At 40.9% G+C, this 13,847-nt stretch overlaps 1 protein-coding gene across 1 annotated transcript in view; it reads left to right on the forward strand.

Annotated features, from left to right (window-relative positions):
* CDC5L (cell division cycle 5 like) overlaps positions 1–13,847 on the forward strand; it is a 31,799-nt gene that overhangs the window by 9,365 nt on the left and 8,587 nt on the right. Inside the window, exons 9-14 of the mRNA XM_042032796.1 lie at positions 793–941; positions 2,589–2,751; positions 3,809–3,973; positions 5,547–5,627; positions 5,960–6,205; positions 8,947–9,144. Coding sequence (XP_041888730.1) covers positions 793–941; positions 2,589–2,751; positions 3,809–3,973; positions 5,547–5,627; positions 5,960–6,205; positions 8,947–9,144 — 1,002 coding nt within the window. The remainder of the gene's footprint in view (positions 1–792; positions 942–2,588; positions 2,752–3,808; positions 3,974–5,546; positions 5,628–5,959; positions 6,206–8,946; positions 9,145–13,847) is intronic.

Genomic DNA, 13,847 nt, shown 5'->3' on the forward strand with positions numbered 1-13,847 from the left:
CAAAACAAAAAAAACTCAACCCTCTGAATTGACAATGAGCTGTTATTTCAGCAGCTCCATGGTAAGAGAAAAGAGTTCCTGGTTCTGTAGATCATGACCTAAGTCTGTGCAGTGTTTGCAGGAATGGTCAGGCTCACCTTCAAATGGAGTACTCTGACATTTTAAGTGTTACGATATTAGGCATATACAGAGTTTTCTAGGTGGATTAGTGATCTTCTGGGAGTAAAATTGCTATTTGCAGTAGTATAATTAGCTCATTTTCAGAGAGACTTAATTCTTCACTGTAATAAGGAAAAACGAAATTAAAAAGGGGGCTGTTCATAAAAGCCCCAATTGAGTCATGGACCAAAAATCTGGATAGTGACCATCTCTTCTGGAACATTCTCTTTGAAGTGCAGTTTGGCTAAACTTCATCGAATTTGGGTTTCAGAGTTCAAGTGTGCTCTTCCCCCTTAAAATCAGGATTCTTAGGATTACTTGGATGTTCAGTCACTAACAAATCTTGCAGATTTATGGAGTCTGGCAAACTGAAAGAAGTTGAAACAGTAAGTAACTCACTCATTTTTGCAATGCCAGTTTATAACATATTTTACTGGAAATGAAGATTGAAATGCCTTTCAGTGGAACAGTAGGGTTTATAAATACCAGTGTATGGGTGTTAAATATAAGAAAATTTGAACACTTTCCACAAACTGATATTCAAATAACTCTTCAGCTGTTATTACTGCCACTGAATTTGTTAAACGTGACTGTGAATGTCTTGGTGAAGCACTGCTTGTTTTTGTTACGCAGGAGGCCCAGAATCTGATGGCTCTCACAAATGTGGATACTCCCCTGAAAGGAGGTCTTAATACTCCCTTGCATGAAAGTGACTTTTCAGGGGTAACACCACAGAAACAGGTTGTTCAGACTCCAAATACTGTGCTTTCCACACCTTTCAGGTAAACAGACTCCTTTTCTGATGGGTGCCTGTGTGGGCATGTATCTGTTTGGAGGTGGGTGGACAGAGCAGATTTTGATGTGTGAAGTATCTCATGATTAGAGTTCAAAACAAATTTTAACTCACTTTTATTTCAAGCCCTTGTTGTACAAATTTCTCTGTGTCTTTAGAAGGCTCAGCCATGTCCTCTTCATCTGTATTCATACAGTGTATGGCTCACTGGAGTTTTGATCCAAAATGTGGCCTTCTGTGGTCTGGAGCAATATAAATTATTCTGGAGTAATGCAGGAATATAAATAGTAAGCTGCAGTGTCATTCTGTATGTGGATCCTGGCCTTTCCAAAGTATTACCTTGGAGTCGAAGATGTGGGAGGTCTCGTAGCCAAACCCACACTGAATTTTTGAAAAGCTGGAGTAAATATTTTATAAGCCATATATGTCCAAAATTAAATATTTCTTATATTGCCAATCTAAACAGTACAGAATTGCTGGTTTAACTCTTAGAGTGAACAAATATATATCCCACAAATGCCAAACACCATACAGCTAAAACATGTTACAATTGGTACGTTTTGTGTGTCAGGTTTTTCCACTTAGCTTCTAATTTTACTTGTGTCATGCTAGTAGGAAAAGTGGAGAATGAAATAAAAAGGACCTTTATGGCAGCTTTTCCAAAGCAGATTTGTTTTGTTTAGAAGCTGTGTGCAAAAGTCCTGCTCTTTTAATTAAAAGAGCAGCTCCAGCAATGCATGGTTTTTTTGAAGATCTGTTGGAGTCAGTGTGGTGCAAAATGAATGTAGAATCTGGCCTGGAGTGATCTGGCTGTTGATTTGGGTTGGTTTATATTTTAAACAGTAGAGATACTCTAATTTTGTTGTTTGAGATTTTTTTTGTGGTGTTTTTTTAGCTTCTGAAGGTCAGATTCGTACATGTAAATGCAGTACCTGTGTATCAGTTTGGCTTGCTTGCAGAAATACTCTATCAGTGGGAAAATCCAAATTCTTGAGCAGAGGGAAAAAATAATCCATCTGTGAAGTAGCACCTCATTCATGTAATAGGTTATTGGGATAGAGAACAATATTCCTTCCCAGAGGAGAAGCAACTGGGGCCCACCAAATCTAAGACTTAATCCATCTTGCCAACCACAGGTGCTTAAAGATAATTATTGTAGTGTAATTACTTCTTGAATAGTCAGTGAAAGCAAAGAGGCATTTTCAGGATGATTCACTTAGTTGCAAGGTGGGACAGCTGTTGAGCCAGATGATTGCAGAGTGAATGACTTGCCCAGGTGGTGAGGAAATCAGAGCTTACAATTCAGTCCTGATTACTGTATCCCAGAATAATGCCTGGTGACTGGATAAGCTCTTCTCTCAAAAGCAGCAGTGGGAGTTTGTGTTGGTGGAGTTCTGAAGCTTCTGTTAAAATGATGATGTGCTTAGATTTCAGCTTGACAGGGCCTTGGTTACACCTTGACAGGTTTAAACAATTTATTTTTAGGATTCTTGTAGTTGCACTTTACAGTTTCACTGCCTCCCAAGAAAAAATTCTAGATTGAATGTATAGACCGTGTGTGTGTAAATTTTCCCAATATTCAGATTTAAAGTAGAACTCTTTAGTAAAAAACTAATGGCTAACTGCACTTCACTAGAACACCCTCTCAGGGATCAGAGAGCTTAACTCCTCGAGGAGGACTGACACCCAAACCTGCACTTGGCACAACTCCTGGGAGAACTCCACTGCGGGATAAACTGAACATCAACCCAGAAGAAGGAATGGCAGATTACAGTGACCCATCCTATGCAAAACAAATGGTAAGCAGTATTTAAGAAGTGGAAATCAGTGCTCAATTTCCAGGGGTTTTAATTCTCATCTGTTAAAAAGAATTTTATAATAAAAACAGATGTTATTTCTTCCACCTGCCGACAGGTCTGTCCTCATCACACCATAAAATACAGTCTGTCTTTAAAAGAACAGAAATCTTGCCCCTTAGAATGGTTTTCAGTACGCTCAGTAAACACACTCTAGAACTGTTTGTCAGAGAAGACATAGTTAAGTTTCCATCCTATTTCTAGCTTTGAAGCTGAGCAGGAAATTCATCTTGAGCAAAGATTCATTTTTCTTGCAATCCTATGCAATCCTCAAATCCCTTGTCATCTTGGCTTCCTGATTTACCTACAGGACCTTTTCATCAGTCTGTCATGTTGACAACACCAAGCTAAAGGAGTGTAATTTTTGCCATTAGGAGCACTTGGGTTTGAGATGTCCAGAAATCTGAGTCCCATCCAGACTCTTTCGTCACCTTTGGCAACAGATGTTTCCATTTTTGGAGATCAGCCAGATGGACCCTGCCAATTAGACATGGTATAAAAGGGCATATACCTAATAGGTAGCACCTTAGGAGCTCCTTTCATGTGGCTGTTCTGCAGCCTCGACTGTGGCTTTGAATATCTCCCACCTGAGCTATTGACGGGGTTTTTTTTTGCCTAGCTAAGGATATCCACTCCGAGTGCTTGGTCTGTTCTCACAAAAATAACTCTTCAAGTTCAAAATTCCAGAGCTCCTCTTAGCTTGAAGGAGAAGGTTTATTTGATGTACTTATACTTTGGTTCTGTCTTAGTCTTTTTATAGTAAAAAGACTTTTTGCTACTAGAAGGGAAACTGGGGCTTCAAATTCCTGGTGGACTCCACTGGTTTGCAGATCTGGTGCTTTCTGGCTTTGCAGCAGACTGAAGTGGCCAGGGGATAATTAGTGTGTTGTTCCTGTCTGTTAATGCAGATGAATGGAGTTTGGTTGTGTTGCACTCAGGGTATTGTGCTACATTCAGTGTATGAATCCAGAAGCATCACATCTCACTGCCCTTCCCACAGGAGAGGGAGTCTCGGGAGCACCTGCGCATGGGGCTCATGGCCCTCCCTGCTCCAAAGAACGACTTTGAGATTGTTCTGCCTGAAAACGCAGAAAAAGAACTTGAAGAACATGAAGTCGATGAAACCTTTGTAGAAGATGCTGCTGATGTAGAAGCCCGCAAGCAGGTCAGTGTGTGAGATGTGTTTAAAATAAAATGCATTCCTTGTATGGTTCTCATCGTTTCACACCTGTTTAATGGAAGTGGTACAGCTTCTTCTACAGGATAACAAAATAAAATGTTTTCTTTGCTGCTCTCAGAGTATACACACAGAGGCCAAATCAGTTGTCTCTCTAAATCATTTTCTTAATTTGTTGATGTTACATATCACATAATTTTCTGCCATGAAGTCCTTAAGAGTGTCTGTGTCCTACCTCCTGCGTTTGTCCCTCAGAAGATAAAAATATAATTCAGAGCTTTTTTCTACAGTGGCACATGCGTGATTTTAATCACGTGAGAATTGTGCTTTTTTTCAGTTTCAGGTTATTCTCTCAAGGTTAAAAGTTGCTGTTTGTGAAAGGTTAGACAGGTATATACAAATTCAGGCAGGTAGCACACAGATAAAAATCTGCCCTGTGGGGAACTGGTACCCTTGGCTGGTACCAGAGGATTAGCCAGACAGCCAAGTTGTGAGTGGGGTCCCTGTTGTTTTGTTTTGGTTTAGAGTCAAGGAAGGCTAGATAAAGTACAAGCCTAAATTCTGCCAGTTAAATGGCTGTACTGGCCAGTAACCAGAGACACTTCAAGTCTTTTTAATAACAGTCCCTTTTCTATTTATTGCTTATCCTAAGTCTTGTGTTGCAAATCTCATTTTGTTATATACCTTACATAAATATAAATGTTTTTTATAAAAATAAATGGGATTTTTGAGTCCAGAGAAGTTTTTGCCAATAGCTGTGCTTTGACAAGTGAACAAAATATTTTTAAAAATCCAGTGCTTTGCTATCTTTAAATGGGAAAAGCATTTCCCAGAATTTGATTCCTAGTGTGTTCCATTTGGGGAGGCACATGTTCTGTACATGTATGTCTTGTGCATACTTACCCTAATAAAAAGTCTGAACAAATACAACTAATATATGTGTTTAGAACAGAGGAAAGAATTTGAGTTGTACCATCATACAAGAAAAGAGCATCCTGCCTCCAAGTGAAGATGTGACATGCTGGGATTAGAGCATGGAAGACGTTGGTCAGTGTTCCTGAAGTTCCTGACAATACTGGCTTTTCATGTTATTTATTGTTTAAAAGTGTATTGTAAAGAGGACTCTCATGTTTTTACACTTTCACAAGTATTGTTTTAGTAATATATGTACTATAAGTCATTGAAGATGACAAATAGAATCTTGGCTGCTAATTTAAGAGTCTTCCTGGTGGATTTGATGTCTGAAGAGTTAGAGCAGTTGTCACATGTGGAGAAATGTGTAAAGAATGAAAGCTGGAGTTGAGACTGAAGGAGAATTTGATGCTTGGAAATGACTTTCGAAGTTGTCTCTTCTCTTAGTCTGCTGTGCTCTTCCCATGTACTTTAGAGGCAGTAAATTATGTTGTCATCACATTACTTAGCTCTGGCTTAGTAACATGAAGTCTTTATACTGGGAGGAATCTTTACTGCAATAATCAGTTAGTTTTTATATCATATACATTCCTAGGCAGCATCTAACTGTGTTACAGTGGCTGGAGTAACACTTGCCTTGTTTGTTTAGGCTCTCCGAGAAGCGGAGCGTGCCAAAGAACTGAAGAGAATGCACAAAGCTGTGCAGAAGAATCTACCACGGCCCTCAGAAGTAAGCAGAAATGAAATTCATTGTTAAAGAACAAAAATTAAAAATAAAGGCTTTAACCATTATAGGAGAAAATAGTCTAAGGAGATCATGAGAGAGTGAAATCTTTGTTTGACTATGCTGATTTACAGGAAACTTCCCCAGCAAAGTTGTCATGAGGTATTTCATCTGCACAAATGCTGAGATTGCTGCATGTGTCACACCACAAGGGATTTTGGCACCTGTTCTGCGGGGTTTAGCTGATACATAAAATTCATACTTTAGAGGAGATTGATTAATTTAATACTGTCTTTGGTGTATATGATATTTACAAACGTCTTTTTATTCCTGGGCAGGTTAATGAAACAATACTGAGACCCTTAAATGTGGAACCACCTCTAACAGACTTGCAGAAAAGTGAAGAACTCATAAAGAAAGAGATGATCACAATGCTTCATTTTGATCTTTTACACCATCCGTTTGGAGAACAGTTTACTGGTAAGAAAGGGAAAGGCCCAGGATTTGGAAGCAACAATGCAGAGCATATGGCTTACTTGGAACAAAATCCTTATGAGAAGTTCTCCAAAGAGGATCTCAAGAAGGTGAGAATTGTGTGGCCTAAGAAGACCTAAAGTCTCCTTAAACCATGGTTCTGTAATCTCGGGGAAAGAAGGTGGGTCCAAGCCTGCACAGAATTCAGTTGGGAGGTCTCCAGAGGGTTGTATGAAGATCTGTAATCATGGAGTTATTGAGGTTGAAAAAAGACCTCTAAGATAATCAGGTTTGATCATTAACTCAGCACTGCCAAGCATTAAGGATAAGTTAATAAGTAAGGATGATTTACATTCACATTCTTCTTTCTATGAGCTGATGTTAATCTGGGCACTCAGCAGAATGATGAGGATTCTGTACTTGCCCATAGGTACTGTCATTTACATACAAATTTGAATGTGTTGTGGTTGCTTATAGTTTTAAATAAGGATAAGAGCAATAATACCCCAACAGTTACCAAATTCTACTTCACTATTTCTGTAAACTGGTGCTAAATCATTGAGGCATTAACCAGGTGTGACACTCATCTGAATTTCCTTAGTCCAGAATTACGAAGCATTTTCTTCAAAGCAGTGCAGACTAAATAGGACAGTGGTAGTCAGCTTATAACATGGAGCAGCAAATCAAGTTGTTTAATTATGCTTGACAAGCTTGATACAGGTGATCTGTGCTGGTGCAGAGCCTGCTGGGCTGTGGCAGCTGATCTTACAGCCATACTTGGTCCAGAAGTGCTGAACAGGCAGATTGGGTCATGGCTGGCTGCAGTGAGTGGGCGGCCTGGGCACCGTGTCCTGTTTTGCATTGTAATCCCAAGTTAAGCAGCAGCCCTGGACCAGGGTTCCAGTTCAGGGTGTTCATTTATTTAAGCAGCTACAGATGTTGCCTTTTGCTGCCAAGTGACAGATAGGCAATTCTGTGGTTTCGCTCTTTCAAAGAGCTTCACCTGTGAAGCTGTGCCAGTAACCTTTGACCAAATGCCTACAGAAATAAAAATTGAGTGAAGAGGACAAAATCACATGCCACCAGGTTGTCTGTCTCTCTAGACTTGTCCTCTGACAATACCTGTTGTATCTCTACACCTAAATCCCATATTCCTTTAAGGTGACTCTAAAGATATACAAGCAGATTTAAAATCCATGTCCTTGACCGTATCTGACCAGTGAATAGAGAGCCTAAAAGGAGAAACACTGAACAGTATGTACTTCCAATTTGTTGTTAAATGAAAAATTATACTTAAAGGTTTCTTACCAGGAGAAGTTAAAGATGGAAAATAGAGTTAGATCCTGAATTTCACTGCCCTGCCAGTGTCAGATTGTTCCCTTAGGAATGTTCTCTGAGTGCTTTGTCTGGTTGTTTTGAAGTGCAGTGAGAATCAGGTTTGCTATCACTTCCCTTAGAGACTATTACAGTCCAGTAGGTTTTGTCTGGAAACTTTCTTCAGAATCCCTGGAAATTTTGTCTCCTAACTGATAGGCAGAAGTTTTTTTTGCATCCCTGCTCCTGCTTGCTCACTAACATTCAGCACAGTATTCCCTCTTTGTCTAAAATCCAGTTCAAACCAGGAAATTTTCCTGTATCTGTGATCTCATCTGGGGCTTGTTTATTTTGCTTTACTTCATTTGTTTTTAGAACATCTTCTCCTAAAACCATTTCATAAAATACTCCTTTCTTTTCCTGATGTGTAGTTCTCTTTTGGGAAGGATTAGCAGTGATAGCAGTGGTGCTGGGCATGGTGTGCTGAGCTCCTGGAGCTGGGGAACACTTCTGGTGCCACAACTAAATAGCCTCAAGTAGTTCTTCACAGTGTACTAATCTCGGCTAATTGAAATGTGTAAGATTTAGCTTTGTCACGTGTGGTTGGGTTACTCCTGTTTTACCTGTCTTGACCATCAAAAACAGGTAATTAATTTTCCTTTCCCCAGTATCTGTGGAATCATCTAATCTGGTGATACCTGAATTTCTACCTGGTCCGTGTGCAGTTACAAAACATAACATCTGCTCACAGTAAGATACCTACTGCTCATAGGGAAGTTTGTGCTGCACCTGTAGCTCCTGTTGAAAGAGAGGACATGGACATGCTCTTATAACCAATGAAGTCCAGATTGGCAAAGACATTTTACTTTTTTAGTTATTAATAAAATTGGAAGGACCCAGGTGCCTGTAATTTTGCAAGCCACGTTCTTTGTCAGAAATGTTAAGAGTTGTGAGACCAACAAGAATCTTTCCAGTTCTTTGTAAACTTTGTAAACTAAACTGGAAGCAGCAGAGTGCTCATATCTCACCAGTTCTTCAGCCACAGAACGTGTTACTTACAGTCAGAGTTGTATTTCCTACAGCGGAGCTTATGCAGCTCACCCGGGAATGTTTAGACTTGACTTTCCAGGTTGTGTTGAGAAGGGCAAGCAAAAGGAAAAGTGATTTTTGTTTCATAGAACAGCTGCTTCTGTCTGTACAGTTCTCCCTCCCCTCAAGGTCCCTGCTTTTATCTCTGTTGTTCTGCCGCAAGAAGTATCTCGCTGTGCCACAGCTTTCATTAGCCATGCCAGAGTGATGTCAGGTTTGGCCAAATTATATAAAATGGGGGATAGTTGTGCTGTGAAGAGCCTTCTAGCCTGGGTTTCATTTATAATCCACAGCATCTGTGTTCGATTTCATAGTTAGCTTGACCTGATGGTAAGCTTTGAGTTTGAAAAGCTGCCCCCATGAATTGCACACTGAAGGTTTGAAAAGAAGAGGAATTTCCTTGTATCCTGTGTATTGTAACTGCAGTTTCTCTCATCCTTTCCAACAGGCACAGGATCTACTGGCACAAGAGATGGAGGTGGTAAAGCAAGGAATGGGGCATGGGGAGCTGTCAAGTGAAGCTTATAACCAGGTGTGGGAAGAATGTTACAGCCAAGTGTTGTACCTGCCTGGACAGAGCCGCTACACAAGGGCTAACTTGGCCAGCAAAAAGGACAGGATAGAGTCACTTGAAAAGAGACTTGAGGTCAGTGTCACTTTTTTCTGCCTTCTGCACCTCCTTATTTCTTGAGTTTCCTTGTGTTTTGGGTTTTTTTCTCTGTAGGAGTTCAGTTAAGTCTTTTAAAGGGATTAATTTGAAAAGGTTGTTGAGGAATTCTAGGGAGTTCATAGATGTTTTTGAGATACTTAAACCAACTTCTCTCATCTTCCTCCTCAAAATATCCCCACACAGAATACTCCCACGTACAGTTTCTCTCTGCACTATTAGCTGGGATACAGCTCATCCACTTTATTCTCAGCTGGAGAGAAGGTCAAGTTCTGCTGTCTCTTAATTGCATGTGGATTTTTTGTTGTTTTCCTAATCTCTGCTGTGAGTGGATCAGATCTTTCTCATATTGTACGTTGTCCTTGATTGTGGCCAGTATGAGGAGAAACTTCAGAGAAAGATGCTTAAAAGAACCATCTCTGTCCCAAAGCTCCTCTCAAGTTCTCTTTCCAACTTAAGATTTGGTTTCTGACTGACTATTACATACATGAAGGTTTAGATAGTCCTGAATTCCTGCCAGGCTGGCATCTTCTGCCAATTTCAGTGATTCCCTGCAAATAAGAACAATGGATGTTTGTGCTTCCATTCCACTTTATCAGACCCTTTGACACTGATTTCCCTTGCCCAGTCACCTCTCTAGATTTTCACCCAAACAAAAAAAACCCATACAAAACCCTCAAAACAGACAATATTAATGATAACATGTAAGCTTGTTTGAAATGGTTTCTTCCCACAGAATATGTTTGTTTTGACTTGCAGTAAGTCATTAAATGTTTTCTAAAGTACCATTTTAGCCTAAAAGTCTCTCTAAATTATGCAGGCATCAGATTATTTTTTTCCATGGTAAAAGGAAACTTTTTTGGTAAAGTTTTTCTGTATTTGACATCAACATAGCTACTGTTGCTAGAAGTAAACCTCCCCAAACAGCTGCTACCCCAGAAATAGCATGAGAGGCCAGAAAGGCTGAATTTCATTTGGTTCTTACACATGAAATACAACGTGAGTGTGTGTTTTGTAAGAGTCTATCAGTCAAGAGCATTGTCCAAGTACAGATCCTGCAGTTGTTAGCCAAGCTCTTGGGCTGGGAGCAGTTCACCTGCGTGTAGTCTAGTAGTAAGGGTTGAGTATGAGCTGCAGAGCCCTTGTCGTGCTGCTGCTCACCCAGCAGAGAGCACCATTGCCCTGTCCAGCTCTGCCTGACAAGCTCTCACTTGATCTGCTTTGCCAAACCCGTGTGAGAGCTCAGCAGCAGCCTGGCCATGCATGGCAGCAGGGCCGGGCGGGCAGTGTGCCAGCAGTCAGAGGGCTGCACCTAATTTGTGTACAAATGCTTTTGAAATTTAAATATCTTAGGCCCAAAACGACATTAGAAGGGCATTATTAAAGTTGCAAAGTCAAACAGTCCAAGTTAGGTAATGCACGAACAGCCTTAATTTGCCTATGCATATGCTTTTTGAGACAGTCTTTAATTTCATGATTACAGCCTAGTTTTTCCACAGACTCATTTACTGCACAGGGTGGATGGTACTTGCTTAATGAGTAGCTCTTGAATATTTTGTTTTCTCTTAATTGTTTGGTGTGTGGCCCTGTGCCTTTATCCCATGCACTGTTTCTGCAGTCTAAATTGGTTACTTCTGTGTGGGCTTTTTTGTGCTGTTGATTTCTGTCCTTCTCTTCGCAATATTTGAATGAGTAGTTGGTGGTGGAATGCTTATTAAGGATACTGAAGCAAAGTAAGGTCAAGTTTATCATTCATCAAACTCATGTGTGTTTGTTCGAAGCGCTTGTTGCTCTGCAGTCACAAGACAGTCACCCAGAAAGCAAAATGTGAATCAGAGGTCTTGCAAAAAGAAAAAATTGGGTTTCATTTGCTGCCAACATTGCATGGGACTCTGTGAAAGGCACCTAACAAAATCCTGTTAGCTGTGTCCCATCAGGCTGAGGAGGATGATCCTGCCCCTCTTCTCAGCCCTGCTGAGGCACATCTGGAGTGCCATGTCCAGTTCTGGGCTCCTCAGGACGAGACAGACATGGAGCTCCTGAAGCACGTCCAGCGCAGGGTGACAAAGATGATGGAGGGACTGGAGCATCTCCCTGACAAGGAAAGGCTGAGGGAGCTGGGGCTGTTCAGCCTCAAGAGGAGACACAGCTGAGAGGGGCCCTCATCCCTGTCTGTTCCTGTCTGCAGGGAGGGCTCAGGGCAGGGCCCAGGCTCTGCTCCGTGGGACCCAGAAATGGCACCAGAGGAACGGGCAGGAACTGATGCCCAGCAAGTTCCACCTGGACATGAGGCAGAACTTCTGTCCTGGGCAGTGACTGAGCCCTGAACAGATTGCCCAGAGAGGCTGTGGAGTCTCCCTCACTGGAGATATTCCAGAACTGTCTGGACACAGTCCCATTCCCTGTGCTCTGGGTAATTCTGTTTGAGCAGAGAGGAGGGACCAGATGAGCCACTGTTATGCCTTCCAACCTGACCCATTCTGTGCTGTGATCAGTCACTGCAGCTGTGAGACTCTGGCTAATACAGCTACATACCCTGGGACCTCAGAGTGCTGCTGGATGAGGCTGATGGCTTGGTGCACTTCCACACACAATCCTGCTCTCCCATTTTCCTGTGTTCCGAAATACCACCCCTCAGTCCAGGCAGGCGCTGGGGTCAGCAGAGCCCCATGACTGCAGGTGCAGCGAGCACTGTGCTGCCTCTCACAGCTCACTGTTGTTGAGTGCAGGTGGACTCTGCAAAGTTAAATTTGACCTGAAAATCTCTCCCAAGTGTGTGCAAAATGCAGTTTAGTGCAGCTCTGTGGCCTGACCCTAAAAGGTCCTTCCTAAAAGCAAGATCTACATCTACAGGTTTTTTAAGCATGGGTCACCTGCTGAATCACTTTTTAAACAACAAATAAAAAGCATAGTAGTTTAATGAACAAATGAATATGCAATGAAAAAAGCAGTGATTTTTTTTCCTAACCCATTCTCAGCAATGAAAAAAACCCACCTTCATTTTAATGTTTTTCCAAGGAAAATTGTCTGAAAGCAATACGAGTTGAAACAGATATTTTAATGGGAAGTATCAGACAAGCTTAATGAAAAGCAGGGATATTAGCTCAGCTTTCAGTATCCCAAGACACTTGCTTGTACTGTTAACTTTCTTTAAGAGAAGAGTAGAAACTGTAAAACAGAGTTTGCCAGCAACAGCAACTTATGTTGGTCAGTTTTGGGGGCTGCTTCTTCCCCTTTATAGTGCACTAAGATCATTAGCGAAAAAACCCACAAGAGTGTAGTGATATCTGGCACAGCTGCACATGGGGAAGCCACTGTCTATAGTTCCATATGGGACTGCTGACACGCTGCAGATCGTGTGCAGAAAAATCAAGCTATTTCTGAGCCTGTCTTTGTCGCTCAGAGATTCCTGGCTGGATTGATGGTGTGGACACACAGTCATTTCCCTCTAATTGTCCTGTTCTCACATTCTGAGTGGTTTAGTCGTGGCAGCCTTTGTTGACATGACATTTATCTTTCTCAAATGGATTCTGATATCACAAACAGATTTGTGTTGTTATTGATGAACTTGAGGAGGCAAAGTGGAGCCATTGTGGAGAGCTTCTGTTTGGCTGGGTATCCTGTCCAGGCATCATCAGTAATGCACAGCTCAGCTGTAGTTCTGATGTTGGAGTGTACTGCTGTGTATTAGTAATACTTTTCATTTCTTTGTTTCGAGGGGTTTGGACTCTTTGAATGTGTTGCTTAATGTGGTTTAGGAGTGCTACAAGATTAGTATGTGAATTTTCTTGCATTACAGATAGGGAATTTGAGGTCCATGTGAGTGAATCCCTGTGACCTCAGTATGTGTCTGTGGTACACTTCTAGATTTGTGGAATTTTCTGATCTTTCCAATAGTTTCTAGAAATCCAGAATATTTTTTCAAGGCTAGGCTACTCTGCAGAGCAAGTGATTTCAGAAATTGGAGTTTTCTGATGCATGCAGTGGTGTTCAGTAACTGCTTCAGTTCTCTGCAATATCTTTTGCTCCTTTCTCTTCCAAACAATATATTTATAAAGAAAAGCATTCCTACTAACATATGTTAACTAGGTTTATTTATTTCATTATAAGATGAAATGAGACAGTAAAGGCATCTATTTAACAACCTAGTTGCTTCCCTTTGTAGTTCACAACATAGAAACTTCCTGTCATCTTTATTTTTCCTTTGAAGGTGGTTAATTGTCTTGGGTGACTTGGCAAGTTGGCTTGCAGAATACAAATACTTTTGCTAACATTGTGGTAGTTAACATTATCATTTCAGTTGATACTAAATTATAAACACTGTTGGAAGCCTACAGGGGAAACGTTCAAGATAAACTGTATATGCAAAATATAGTAAATTATCTAATTTTGCAGTATCCAAGATACATCAGGGTGGTGATTTACCAAAGTGTTGATTTTTGCTTTTGATTGCAGCCCAAGTGCTCTGAATTAGTTCAGATTAAAAACAACTCATTTAGCTGGAGTTTTATGGGTTACATGGTACACTCTGCTGCAGGGTGTATCCCTTAGTTTATTGGAGATTGTATTTTAATTTCTCTCTAGTTTATGTGCTTCTAAAGTTTGTGGTTTCTTTTGCATTTTCAGGTGTGCTGATACTAAGAAAGCACCTGGAGAAAATAAGGGATTATTTAGGACTAGGA

The sequence above is a fragment of the Corvus kubaryi genome, unplaced genomic scaffold, assembly GCF_017639235.1.
Source record: "Corvus kubaryi isolate FWS band 111438036 unplaced genomic scaffold, C.kubaryi_AGA036_p1.0 37354, whole genome shotgun sequence".
In the NCBI taxonomy this organism is placed as follows: domain Eukaryota; kingdom Metazoa; phylum Chordata; class Aves; order Passeriformes; family Corvidae; genus Corvus; species Corvus kubaryi.